This window comes from Canis lupus, chromosome X, assembly GCF_003254725.2.
Source record: "Canis lupus dingo isolate Sandy chromosome X, ASM325472v2, whole genome shotgun sequence".
Classification (NCBI taxonomy): Eukaryota; Metazoa; Chordata; class Mammalia; order Carnivora; family Canidae; genus Canis; species Canis lupus.
The window spans coordinates 102,089,760-102,104,002 of NC_064281.1; the positions used below are offsets into that span (position 1 = coordinate 102,089,760).

The window sequence follows — 14,243 nt, forward strand, 5'->3', positions numbered from 1 at the left end:
AGATGCCTAACTAAGCCACCCAGGTGTCCTTTTATCTCAATTTTTAAAAAGATTTTATTTTTATTTATTCATGAGAGACACACAGAGAGAGGCAGAGACATAGGCAGAAGGAGAAGCAGACTCCCTGCAAGGAGCCCAATATGGGACTTGATCCCCGGACACCCACCCCAGGATCACGCCCTAAGCGGAAGGCAGATGCTCAACCGCTGAACCACCCAGGCATCCCTCAATTTTAATCTGACTTTTGTTAGATCGCTTTCTACCCATCCTCCATTCTATTCTTTGTGTTCTTACTAGCCCCACCTTTTCAACTCCTCTGTGTCTCCAATATTCTATCTTTTCTTAAATTTTGTTATTTTCCTAGCCTCACCCCTGTTTAGAATTCTTCTCTTTCTTTCTTGCCTTCTTCTTTCCCTCTCTCCACTCCCTTCCTTGTCTCTCCTTTCTACCTTTCCCCCTCCATCTCCTGTCTCTATGTCTCCTTCCTACTCATTTCTCTCTTCTCCGCTGGATTGCTTTGTCTTCTGGTGAGCCTGCACTTTGGCCTTCCCTCCTCCCTCACCACCCCTACTTCCTGCTTTCCCTCTATTGTCTAGTCCTCCCTCCTTTCCTTTCTTCTTTTTCCTGCTCCTTTCCTCCCTCTTCCTTCTGATCTTTTTTTTAAAAAAATATTTTATTTATTTAATCATGAGAGATATACACAGAGAGAGAGGCAGGGACATAGGCAGAGGAGGGAGCCTGATGTGGGACTCAATCCCAGGACTCTGAGATCAGGACCTGAGCCAAAGGCTGACGCTCAACCACTGAGCCACCAAGGTGCTCCCCTTCTATTCTTCATATACTCTTTTTTTTTTTTTTACTGGTTCCCCTTTTAAACTTTTTTCCCCTTCACACTCTCTCCTGTTACCTTTTAATATTATTGTCTTCTGTATGAGGTCCTCCTCAGAAGATCCTGTCTACTTATCTACCCAATTTCCTCCATACCTGCACCTTCATGTTTAGCTATCTTCTTCTTTAGATCTCTCTACCCCCTATTCCTCCTTTCCTCCTTTTCCTTCCTCCCTCCCTTTCTGCCAGATACCCTTTACCTTTCCTCACTCCGTTTCTTTCATTGTCTCTTTTTCTCTCTTTTCTTTCCCTGCCTGCCTGCTGCCTTCTTCCTTCCTCCCTTCCCTCCTGCTCCCTCCCGCTTCCTTCATCCTTCCTTGCCTTCTCCTATTTCCTTCTTTCTTACCTGTACCCATCTGCTCACCACTCACCCTATCCCGCATCTGTGTTCCTTTCTTTGATTTCCCCTCCTACCTCTTTCCTTCCTGCCTGCCATTCTTCTACTCTCTTTTTACTACTCCTCTTTTTAAGCTTCTTCCCCTTTCTCATCTTTTTCATTATGTATCTTTGTCCCGTCTTCACTGATGCTTTCTCCTATTTAAAAATCATTTTTGGCAGGGCACCTGGGTGGTTCAGTGGGTTAAGCATCTGCCTTTGGCGCAAGTCATAATCTCAGGGTCCCAGGAGGCTCTGGTCATGATCTCAGGGTCCTGAGATTAAGCCCTTTGGCCACCCCACTCTCTGCTCAGCGGGGGCGGGGGAGAGGAGGGGTCTGCTCCCCCCCTCATGTTCTCTCGCTCTCTCAAATAAGTAAAATCTTTTAAAAACTCAGTTTTTCCTACCTATACACCTGGATGGCTGTCTATACAGCTATCGATCATCTTTCTGTCTTTTATTGTCTTCCTTTACTGCCTTCTAGTTTTTATTTTTATTTATTTATATATATATATATATTTATTTATTTATTTATGATAGACATGAGAGAGAGAGAGAGAGAGAGAGAGAGAGAGAGAGAGAGGCAGAGACACAGGCAGAGGGAGAAGCAGGCTCCATGCCAGGAGCCTGACGTGGGACTCCATCCCAGGACTCCAGGATCACGCCCTGGGCCAAAGGCAGGCGCTAAACCACTGAGCCACCCAGGGATCCCCTGCCTTCTAGTTTAAAAAAATTTTTTTTATTTATGATAGTCATAGAGAGAGAGAGAGGCAGAGACATAGGCAGAGGGAGAAGCAGGCTCCATGCACCGGGAGCCTGATGTGGGATTCGATCCCGGGTCTCCAGGATCGCGCCGTGGGCCAAAGGCAGGCGCCAAACCGCTGCGCCACCCAGGGATCCCTTTTATTTTTTTAATTTTTTTTTAATTTGTTTTTTTTTAGCCTTCTAGTTTTTAAATCTCTTGTACACCACACAATTGTACTTGATTTTCTTACTGGTCTTCCCTTCCACGCTCACATCCCTCCACTGTAAGTAACGTTTCCCCTACAGACTCATCCTGTATGAACTTTTCTTCCTTCTTTGCATCTTTCTGCTCCCTCTCTGCCTCTCTCTCTCTCTCTCTCTGGCTCATTATAACAACTTCTTTCCTTCTCTCTCATTTTGTATGTCCTTTTTTGTCCTATCTTACTACTGGTTTATCCTATTTGAAATCCTATCTGCCTGTCTACCTATCCAACCATCCATCCACTACTGCTGAGCTGTCTCATTAATTTGCCTGTCTTTATTTTACTCTATTTTTAAGTAATTTCTTTTTAGATATTTTTTCCCTCCCTGCCTTCTTCAACTGTACTTAATTCTCACAGTAGCTCCTGCTTTTAAACTCCTGTGTCCCTCACCTGGGTGGCTCAGGGCATGATCCTGGAGCCTGGGATCGAGTCCGCATCAGGCTCCCTGTGGGGAGCCTGCTTCTCTCCCTGCCTATGTCTGCTTCTCTGTGTGTGTGTCTTTCATAAATAAATAAATAAAATCTTTTAAAAAATTTAAAAACTCCTGTATCCCTTACTCTCACATCCTGTTTTTTATTTTACCAATTTTCCTAGCCTCATCCTTTTCAGAATTCTTTGCTTTCTTTCTCCTTCCCTCCATTCCATCCTTCCATCTTTTCCTCCCTTCTTAAGCTGTCACACCTGCTTCCTATAACGTCTTCCTATTAATCTTTCTCATGCTGCTTTTCCTTTTTAGTGGACTGTACATTCAAAGTCCAATCTTTTCTATGTATCTATTTTATTTTACTGTATTTGTTAACTAATTTCTTCTGTTTAGATCTTGATCCCCCTGTCCATGATTATGTACTTAATTTTTCTCACTACCTTCTTCTTTTCAGCATCCTCTGTCTCTCATGTCCATACTCTGTTACTCCTTTACCCAGACTTATCCCTTTAATAAACTTCTTTACTTCCTGCCCCTTCCTTCCTTTAATCTAACCTCCTCTCCACTTCCCCCCATTTCTTTTAATTTCATTATATTCACTACTTTAATTTTTCCTGTTTTTCTCTTTTTTTTTGTCCTGTCTTTACTTTACTACTGGCTTCTCTTTTTAAAAGTTCTAGCTATGTGTCTGTACATGTATATATGTATGTATGTATGAATTCATTGATTGACCCATCCATCTAATTTTAATGTATTTTTAAACCGACCTCTTTTAAAAAAATTTTTTTAAGTAAGCTCCAGGCCTGACATGGAGCTTGGACTCATGACCCTGAGATCAAGTTGAGTACTCTCCTGACAGGCCAGCCAGGGGTCCCTAAACTGACTTCTTTTTAGATCGCTCTTCCAAACTCCTTTGTCTCTCGCTCTCACAATCTCTTTTTATTTGGCTTTGTTCTACTGACTTCTCCTTTTTAAACTTCTTTCTTTTCCATCTCCCTTTCTCACTCTTTGTTCCTTTATTTTCCCCTGTATTTGTTTCTTCTCTCTTTCACTCTTTCTTTCTTTGCCTGTTTGTCTTTCTTTCTACTTCTTCTAGTCTCTGTCTCCTATTTCTTTGCCTTGTTTTTCCCCCACTCCTTCATCCAGCGTGTGTGTATGTGTGTTTCATAACTAGATTCTTCTGTTCAGTTTTCTTTCTTTTTTTCTTATTCATTCTTCCCCTCTTCTTCTCTTCATTTCTTTCTTTTTGTACCATCTTTTTTCACTACCTCTTCCTTTTTAATCTTTTTGGTCTTATTTTTTTATTTATTTCTGTTTCATGCTTGGTATAGTTTAAATGACTCTTCTTTTGTCTCCCTTTAAAAAAAACTTTTTTTCTCTTTCTCTTGCTAGCTTGCTCTCTGGATAATCTTTTCTTATTAGTCCTCAATTAAAATTTGTTCTATTTTTAAGATTCTATTTATTTATTCATGAGACACACACACACACACACACACACAGGCAGAGACACAGGCAGAGGGAGAAGCAGGCTCCACATAGGGGGCCCACCGCGCGACTGGATCCCAGGTCTCCAGGATCACACCCCGGGGCGCGACTGGATCCCAGGTCTCCAGGATCACACCCCGGGCCAAAGGCGGCGCTAAACCGCTGAGCCACCGGGGCTGTCCTGTTCTTCTTTTTCTTTTCTTTTTTTAAAGATTTTATTTATTTATTCATGAGATACACACACACACACACACACACACACACACACACACACACACACACACAGGCAGAGACACAAGCAGAGGGAGAAGCAGGCTCTATGCAGGGAACCTGACATGTGACTTGATCCCGGGGTCTCCAGGATCGCGCCCTGGGCTGCAGGTGGCGCTAAACCGCTGCGCCACCAGGGCTGCCCTGCCCTGTTCTTTTAAAAAATATTTTTCTTTGTCTCCTTCTGTTTCAGTCTGATTTTTTGGTAATGTTTTCTCTTACTGGCTCATTTTCTCTGTCTCTCACTTTACATATATCTTTGTCGCTCTTTGTCATATCTGTTTTTAGTACAGTCTCCTCTTATTGGCTCCCTTTTAAAATTGTTAATTAATTTTTTTAGAGAGAGCATGCATGTGATTGGGGCAGAGAGGGACAGGAAAAGAGTGAGAATCCCAAGAAGGCTCTGCACCCAGCACAAAACCGGAGGTGGAGCTCAATCTCAGGACTCTGAGATCATGACCTGAGCTAAAATCAAGAGTCAGACACTTAACAACTGAGCTACCCAGGCACCTCCGCCTCCTTTTCAAACCTGTGGTATGCACAATGTTGTCTACTGATCCACTTTATGGAAGTGTTAAATTTGTTATAATGTACATGATATTGTGTGTGTGTGCGTGTGTGTATTCTTTACAACGTGAGCTGTAACTGGAAGGTACCTTGCATAGTGCTTAACATAGGTAGTGTGAACTTCTAGGATTTCCCTTTCCAAGGGTCTTCTGACTTCACCACATAAGCACAGAGGGTTTTTTTAAAGCCACCAATATTAAATATATAGATATGTACCTTCTACTTAGATACTTTATCATTTATTGTCTCTCTCTCACCTTCTTTTTCATCCCGTCCTTTGTTTTCAAATATATTTCCCTCTGGTTTGTCTTTCTTAAGGTCATCTTTTTGTATTTTTTGTAAATGATAAGTGATCCTTTTCTCTAGAAGTGCTTGTTTCTAAAATGACAAAAAAATATATTTAACATTTACAAATTTAAAAGCAGCTTGCCGCTGGAAATGTAAAACAGATATTTGAAATCTGATGGTCTACTTGAAGGGCGCCCTCATTCCTATTTTGAGATTTCTGAAGTCACAATGAGTACTAAGCTAGGATGGAAGGAAGGATATCTTCCCATTTGTTGTCCAGCATTAAGAAGAACACGTAGTAACAACTAGATCCAATTTAATTCATTGTGCTTTTTCTGGAGATTGGTCCCATTTCCCACCAGTCTTTGAAGCCCAGGTTCAGACCACGTTGGGCCTCTCCATCCACAGCTATCCTCATGAGCTTAGGCGATTTTTGATAATTCATTCTTTAAAATATCAAAATTGGCAAAAGCTTTTCCTCAAATAGCCCGAGTTATTAGTAAAAGCTCACTTTACCTTCCGGTGAGCTTCCTCCCTGGCTTTTTTATGTTGTTCTTCAATTCTTTCTTCTCTTTTTACTTCTTCTCCAATCTTTGTCAGAAGTAACATTTCTTTTGTCTTCCATTCCTAAGGCACACAATGTTATGGTAGTTAGCAGAGGTTCTCTTTCATTATCTTTTTTTTTCTTTATTTTGTCAACAAGCAAATTAGATCAAGTCAAGGGCCTTACCAAAATTGGGTCAACCATAAGGCAAATCTTATGTTGGCCTTAGGATGGGCTTCTTTTACTGCTTTTTATTGGGAATATGTTGGTGGATGCAATGGGATGGCAAAAGGAAGAAAATTATTTTGCTATGGAAACTTAATTCATGTAAAGCTTTTACATTCATTTAGAGCTTAAAGATGGCTCTAAAAAGATGTTGGTGAGAGGGTTTTTTCTTAATTAACTAAGGGATGTATCATATGTAATCTCTTGCTCTTAAATGTATTTTGGTAGAGAAGATAAATAAATAGGCTTGATTGGATTATGAGAGAATTCAGGCATAATTATTTTTCACTAGAGTTAATTTCTAAAACTCGAAGAGCAGACGAGGTGTTACCGTAAATGCAACAGATATGTAGTTTGTGGTATCACTCTATGTTAAGTAAAAGTTTGTCGACTGTAACAGTGATAAAAGATCAATAGTGATTTATTCTATAAATTATTATCATTTTTAATAGTGGTTTAATTTTCAGACCTGAAATAGCTTTCGGTAATATGGTGGGACTGCTAAAACTGTTCATCAGTGAAACAACCATATGTAATTTCCTCTTCAATGTTTAAAATTTGGTTTTCCTTACCTCTTCAATTTGTCTGCGGAGACCAAGTTTTCTTCTGATGTGGTCTTGATGTTGTTGTTCTTCTTCCTTCATCCGGAGTATGCTCTGCTTTTCTGCCGTGTGCTCAACCTTGTCTAATTCCCTACTAATCATATCTAAATATCTGAGTAAAAGTGCAAATATAAGTGAAGGTAAATTAGGTGCTTCCCTTATGATGGTGTTATCAATTTCGATGTTCCCAAATCACCTTTCAAGTTGCTTTTTTATTTCTTGAATACAGAAAATGTAGACTTTTTCAGGGACCTTTAAACTAACCTGATATGCCAGCACACCAGACTGTACTAATTTTACCAGACTCTGTTATACAAGTCTGTTGTTGTGGTTGGGACAATGGCAAAATGTGGAACAAAGTGATTAAAAGAATTTCACACAGAGATGACACACAGCTCAGCAGTTCTGGGAGCATGAATTTTCAAAAACAGCTGAAATCAACCTAAAGACTGACTTCAAAACACAAGCTGATTTGAATTTCCTTTACAAATAAATGTGTACTGGCCTCTCTGTAATTCCCAAGTCTTTGAATGACCTTCCATGTACACAGAAGTCTGTGGACTACCAGTCTGGGATCCTGGTGGATCAGTGTGTATTCTGGCATATTATGATATGAACCCATGGAATTGAAGAGGTAGGGTAAGCAGAAAGAGAGAGAACTATATAGCTCATCTCTGCTTCCTGGGACCTGGGCTTGGTGTCTGAATGGGGACAGTGAATGTGTGTGGGCAGTAGCTGAATGAACACACACAACTGGTTGGGAACAACACCTGTTTGTATTAGCGTCAGGTAAAGTTACAGGAACTCTCCCTTTCTGAACCTGCAGTGACTTCAACTTAATTTTGAAACATGAGTATCTTTCTCTCTCTCTCTCTCTCTCTCTCCTACTATCGATGTTGCCATCCCAAGCTAAGGGATTTGGACTTTGGATTTCTTCAAATTCAGTTTGGCCTACCCTCACTTCTAGTGAGTCCAGTTTCCCAGGTAGAAACTCTCCTCCCAAGCCCTGGTACCTCTTAATCAACTTTCCTTTTTCTCCACATTGAAAACTATAGGGGGTTAAATAGTGTTTAATCCTTTTTGGGGCTCCTGCTTTCAACTCTTTCTAGTACTTTACAGCTTTCTGGGGTCTATAGTGCATCCATGAAATATGTATCAACTTCAGTCATACCTGTGCTTTATTATCAGCTCTTGGTCTGGAGTTGCTTGTGTACCTTCCTGTAACAGCCATTCTTGGAAATGTGCATTTCCATAATTGTCATAGGCTCTTCTGGTTTCGTGCAATTTATTTACTTGTTTTTCAATCATTTTCTGAGAGAAAAAAAATGGAAACCTTTATACTGGCTAAAAAAAACCTGTCCTTTGTAAGGCCTACCAAGTTTAGGTCTTGGTAAACCTCCTGTACTTTACAAATGGTTAATTCTATTAACCTGCATTTAAGTCTAGTGTGGCTCCATTCCAGATAAGTGAAAATATCTCTCTGTAAATTAAAGGCAAAGGTCTCATTTTTAAATCTCTTATAAATCTCTAGAGATATCATTTGATTTGTTACCTCAATAATTCTAGGTCAGGTTATTATAAATAAACATTCTTCAGAGGACCAAACCTTTCTTCCAAACTCTAAATAAAAACTATCTTACAGACCCCAAATAAAACAAATTTAAGTATTAACTTACTTGTTCTCTTACATAGTTTCTTTCAAAGTCTAATTTTAAAGTGGTCAGATACTGCCTGTACTTATTCAATTCTTTCAAGGTACATATGACCTATAAAAGCAAAACCAAAAACCAAAGATATAAATAGAAAGTTGTAACAATCATAAACCTTTCCAGAGAAGAGTGTCATAAGAAGACTCTTTTTAGTAACAATTTGGGATGAAGGGTAATAAAAGCACATTTTGGTAGTGGTTTGGAAGGTGGTATCTAAAATTGCTCTATCACCAAGCAATTTCTATCTAAATAGTATTATTTCAGTAATCTGGTTCACATTGTAATCAGAAATTTACAATTCTCAATGAATTTGTTATTAAAACACCAGTATAATAGTGATATTTAACACCCCCCAAATTTATTTCATCATGCTATTTTTCTGATTGTTTCCATTTTGTCTCTAGTCTTCTCCAAAAGTATAGAAACTATTCCTTGATAGGTATACTGTGCCTTTATTACTTTTAGAGCCAGAGGAGAGGTGCTATACTACCCCAGGGAGAAAATACATGAATAAACACATTTGTATGTCTGTCTTTACATATTTGAATCATTTGGTGCTGATCTTGTGATGTTATCCAAGAAAAAAGTTCAAGCAGTAACAAGTAGTCTTATTTAGAAATCCAAATACTGAGTAATTAATTGAGCTTTCTAATAAATATTCTTTACTATTTAGCCAAAGCTGATGCAGGTTCCTAGTGAAGTATGGGAGCAAGTGTCTATCATGTCCCTAAATTTCTGCTGGTTAACAAGAATGAGGCTTCAACCTACTTTATTATTGCTGGTGATGTAGCCGCCCTTCTTTAATCTCCTTAGGATATCCTTTCGCTTATGGTAAGCTTTTAAATGGGGATCATGCAGGCTTTTATAGCTGGTTTCCAAAAGTCGGCAATAAGGATCAGACAAGTTAAAGTCAAAAGAAGGCTGATAAAGCTGCAAACACACAGATTCAAAAGTATTACATAGGTAAAATGAATGAAATTTCACTTTAAACCTCAAGTTGTTTAAACCAATAGGTTGGCCAGTGAAAAATAAAACAAGCAAGCAGAACCTTAAGTGAGGGAATCTGGAAAATGGATTGATTTAGGTAAATTGAAGTGCATTTCTCTTCCCCTCTCCTCTACCAAAGCCATCTTTGGGCTGGGGGTGGTAGCCTGAATGTCAGTCCAACTTATGAACACTGAGGTGTGGTCCTAAGAGTCCTGAAGGCAAGTAGGATGCTTCATATGTGGGCAGGGGGAAAAGACAAGGTGTAATAGGGTTCTAGCTTTTTTTTTTTTTTCCATTTAGAAGCTTCCTTTATAAATTTATGACTGTTTGACGCCAGCCTCTTGTCTTTCTTAATGAACCTATATCAGGAAACTGGTTTCCCTGGCTACCTTAAAAAGGCAAAGAAAGATGTCCTTCTGGACAATGATTTAATTTAAAGTGGAACTAGATAGGAAGCCCATATCTTTCCTAGAAGAGAAATGATCAACAGCGATGGCAACTTAAGCAGTGCTGCAATTAGCAGGTTGATTATTGCTTCTTCTTTTAGATGTTGACTATTGTGCTGACCAACTCTGGGCTACTGACCAATCAAGAAAGAGATAAATATCCATTTGTTGAGGCCAGGGTAAACTTTCTATTGTTGATTATAATAATTAGTTTCCCTGAACTGAAGAGTCTATTATATCATCACTATGTGCCAGTGGGAGGTTATGGCAGAGACTTTTAAAAGTATGCAAATTGTTCTTTTACTTCACATGTTATCTTTTCATGAAAGCAGAATGTCTAAGCTAATTGGCAAAGTATTTACAATTAACTTTCAATAAAAGCAATTTAAGGAGTTTGTGAACAGTTGCTACCTTAAGTATACTAATAAACAAGTTCATTCATAAATAAATTACCTGAGATTAAGTTTGGTATCAAAATGTTGAGGTATAGGTTCAGTTGTCAAGTTTGGATTAATGCATAGCTAAAGACATTGCTATATTTTAATCTGACTGAGAAAAACACAAACACCATAATTTTATTCTATCTGCATTCAAAATAACATGAAAGACCTTTAAATTTCCTGTTGCTGTAGTGATCTGCTAAAGTGGTCTGCAGTTGTGGAAGCAGTAAGGGCAGGTGATGGAGTGTGTGGCCTGTCAGGAGACAGTGGTTATGGTCTGAACTCTGCTATCATCTCCTTGTGACCTTAGATAAATCATAGCTTTACCTTTACAAGGTGGTCATGAGGGTAAAATGAGTTATGAAAACACAACACCTAAAGGTGTAAATATAAAGTCTTAACTTCCTTGAGGAGATCCTGCTAAAAGGTAGTCTTCAGGGGAGCTGAATGTAGTGCCTGATCATGATTAAATGCATATACTTTGGGGTAATCAATATAATAAAGTATAGAGATAATCATTATAATTTAGTATAGAAAAAACTGGAAATAATTAGTTAACAAGTAGACAACAGGACAGAATAGAATTATAGCAAATAGAAGATATTTGAGGATAGTCTTTCCTCCTTTGTCGAATATTAGTTGACCATAAAGTTGAGGGTCCACTGCTGGATTCTCTATTCTGTTCCATTGATCTATGTGTCTGTTTTTGTGCCACTACCACACCGTCTTGATGACCACAGCTTTGTAGTACAACCTGAAATCTGGCATTGTGATGCCCCCAGGTATGGTTTTCTTTTTTAATATTCCCCTCGCTATTCGAGGAAAAAAACAATAGGGCTATAGTTACAAAGCAGAAAGCAGTGTTATTACTTGCAATGAAATGTTTCAGGAAAGCTAATTTGTGAGAGTGTGACTCAGTCAATTTCTGTGAGGTGGCATATATTTTATATTTAGTAGAACACTATGCGTTTTCAAAAGAGAAACTATGTTTTCCAGCAAAAAACCCTGAAAAATTGTTATATACTAGAGAAGTATCAGAAATACCAAGAAGGCCCTAGTCATCCTTGATGATGTGCTGGATAGTGGAAGGGTAAGGATGTCAGAATTATTCCTGTAGAATATTTTGCTATTGTGATCAAGCACATTCTCAACTAGAAAAGTTCTGAACCTCCTCCAGACTTGGCCTAAATTATGGACCAGGGGGTGGGTATCAGGCAGAGGACTTAAAGTGTGTAATAATGTGAGTGCAGCACACTGCATCACTAACAGTGCTGAGTAACATGGTGCAGACCAAGGGCATGTAAGTTCCAAGGAATGATGAGATAGGTGTTGTGACAGTTGGGAAAGGATTTGCATAGTAGCTCTTAAAAGATGGATCAAATTGGAGGTCAGGAAGGGGAGGAAAGTGCATGCCAGGTTGTGGAAGCCAGACGGACAAAGGCACTGAAGTAAGAATTAGCAAGATAAGTGTAGGTAGGCAGAAAAGACCCCACCCAACCTTTGGAAACTGAAGCTTTGGGTTGGAGACAGGGCTGAATTGGATGGCTGGGGGCAACATTGAGGTTTTCCATCATTAAAGTGAAGTTCAGACACTAATCAATTCATTTAACTTCACGTGGTATGTGAAATTGAAGTTGACTGAAAGCAAAATCATAGCAGTGTTTCGAGTTTAATAGCAAGCTGAAAAGGGTAAAGAAAATAACTTAAGCACCATTAAAACTCAGTTTACCTTTTCACTTATATTCGTAGTATAGAATACATTGTTGCTTCCTGGGATAATAGGCAGCTTGACCCCAAGAGGAAGATCCAAAAGATTAGCTGCTCCGACCTCTGGAATGGTTTTTTTGTGTGAGCCCTGTCAGATACCATGAGAAAGACTGTCTATTTTTAAGAACTGTTCTTTTAGTTGAGATCGATCTACTCACATTAAAATGGGCTAATACCTCCAAATAAACCAAAGAATCCTACGCTCGGGGTTGAAAGAGCTCGCCCTGCTGACAACCTGGAAGGCCTGCCAGCTTCCCCGGGTTACCAGCCCGATCTCTGGGTCCCACCCAAGGCTGGTTGGTCCTGGCCACAGGCAAGCTCTCGCTACGGGCTGCCGGGCCCGGGAACTTGAAGCGGAGTCGTCAAGCACCCGCCTCTTTCCCCCTCGTTCGGCTGAGCTCTCCGCCCCTTCCGTCCGCCGCCTTCCCGAGATCCTGCCCAGGAGCTAGGAGGAGGGTGACTACAGGCTGGCCACCACTCACGGTGTCGCACTGCTCTCTGTCGGCAGTTAGCCTGCTGGCGGCCGCCTTAGTGGCAGCGGCTTCAGCAGCCTTATAGCAGTTGCTGAGGTACAGATCCATGGCCACCCATCAGCCCCCAGGGTGCCGGGGGCTAGAGCTGCGAGCCGTCTTCGTTTCTCCTCTTCAATTACACCTTTCCCGCTCTACGCTTTGATCAAGTTTGGGCCGCCAAGACGGTGATCGCCAGGGTAACGCGTCCTCTAGGCCACGCCCCTCACTGTGATGCATTCTGCGCTGGACAGCTGACGTCCTCAACTCGCGTAGACCCTGCGGAGGTGAAAGGGAGCCGGGACGGCTAGCCGGGACGGCTCACCGCTCCGGCTGCCTTGCTGCCTCGAACCTTCGGCGCATGCGCAGGTTTTAGTGCCTCAGAATTTGGAGAAGTGGTCTGAAGGGGTGGTGTTGAGAGCGCACGCAGATTACGTTTCTCCCTAAAAGTAGCACCTCTCATTTAGACTAACCAGAATGTATCAAGTTTTGTCAGTGGGTCGCTGGCTGTAATTTTTACGATTCTTCCTGGCCCCCCCAACCAGCCGTGATTCTGTTCAACACATGTGCATATGTTGATTGTAGTAGTAATTGTGTAGTTTGTCTTAGCTCGGCTTTCCACTTCTGCGGACTTTTTAGACACCAAGCCCCCCCCCGCCCCGCCCTTGCCCTATGCATACCACCTCTCCAGATTCCACATAGGGCACAATAGCTTTTTAAGGGTTCAATACTTTCTTCCCTTGTCTTCCTTTTTCCTGACTTGGGCTCTTCATCCATCTGGCCTCCTCTCCCTCCCTTTCTCTCCCTTTCTCCAGTTTCTTTTTTCCTCCCTTCCCATTAGCTTAGCCAACATTTTTGAGTGCCTTCTCTAATACCAGACACTGAACTGGGTGCTGAGGAGACAACAGTGAGTAAAACAGTTCCTGCTGCTTAAGAGCTTACTAGATGGCAATACATTAAAGGCTGAGACCGCACCTGATGTGTCAGGAGTTTGTACTTTGTCTCTGTGTTGTTTTATGTATCTCTTTATTGTGATTAAAAAATTACTTTTTACCGTCATAACATTTTAACTGTACAGTTACATTTTAACATTTTAACTGCATAGTTCAGTAGTGTTAAGTATAATCGCATTGTTGTGCAACACATCTCCAGAAGTTTTAAATTTTCCAAAACTGAAACTGTACACCCCTTAACTCCTCTTTCTTTTCCCCCAGCACCTGGTAACCACCATTTTACTTTCTGTTTCTATGAATTGGACTACTTCAGATCACTTATATAAGTGGAATCACATGTTATTTTTCTTTTTGTGATTGTCTTAATTCACTTGGCATTATGTACTCAAGATTTGTTCATGTTGTAGCATGTAGTAGGGTTTTTTCCTTTTTAAGACTTTAAATTATATGTATACACCACATTTTCTTTATCCACTCAACCATCAATGAATATTTAGGTTGCTTCCACCTCTTGGCTATTGTGAATACTGCTGCTATGGACATAAGTGTGCAAATATCTCTTTGAGACCCTACTTCAGTTTTTTGGCTATATACTCAGAAGTGAAATTGCTGGCTTGTATAACTCTATTTCTGATTTTTGAGGCACCTCTGTACTGTTTTCCATAGTGATCACACCATTTTGCAGTCTCACCAGTAGTACACAAGGGCTCTAATTTCTTCATGTCCTTACTGTTTTTTTCTTTTTAAAAAATGATTT

The 14,243-nt window shown here is 40.3% G+C and overlaps 1 protein-coding gene across 1 annotated transcript in view; it reads right to left on the minus strand.

The window, feature by feature from the left end:
• Nucleotides 1-12,880, minus strand: part of LOC112649071 (fibrous sheath-interacting protein 2-like) — a 75,323-nt gene extending 62,443 nt beyond the window's left edge. Inside the window, exons 1-8 of the mRNA XM_035712330.2 lie at nucleotides 12,507-12,880; nucleotides 11,987-12,112; nucleotides 9,153-9,314; nucleotides 8,352-8,441; nucleotides 7,847-7,986; nucleotides 6,646-6,787; nucleotides 5,821-5,931; nucleotides 5,274-5,394 (exon numbers count right to left, since the gene is read on the minus strand). Coding sequence (XP_035568223.1) covers nucleotides 5,274-5,394; nucleotides 5,821-5,931; nucleotides 6,646-6,787; nucleotides 7,847-7,986; nucleotides 8,352-8,441; nucleotides 9,153-9,314; nucleotides 11,987-12,112; nucleotides 12,507-12,605 — 991 coding nt within the window. The 5' untranslated portion in view covers nucleotides 12,606-12,880. The remainder of the gene's footprint in view (nucleotides 1-5,273; nucleotides 5,395-5,820; nucleotides 5,932-6,645; nucleotides 6,788-7,846; nucleotides 7,987-8,351; nucleotides 8,442-9,152; nucleotides 9,315-11,986; nucleotides 12,113-12,506) is intronic.
• Between the last annotated feature and the right edge of the window lie 1,363 nt (nucleotides 12,881-14,243).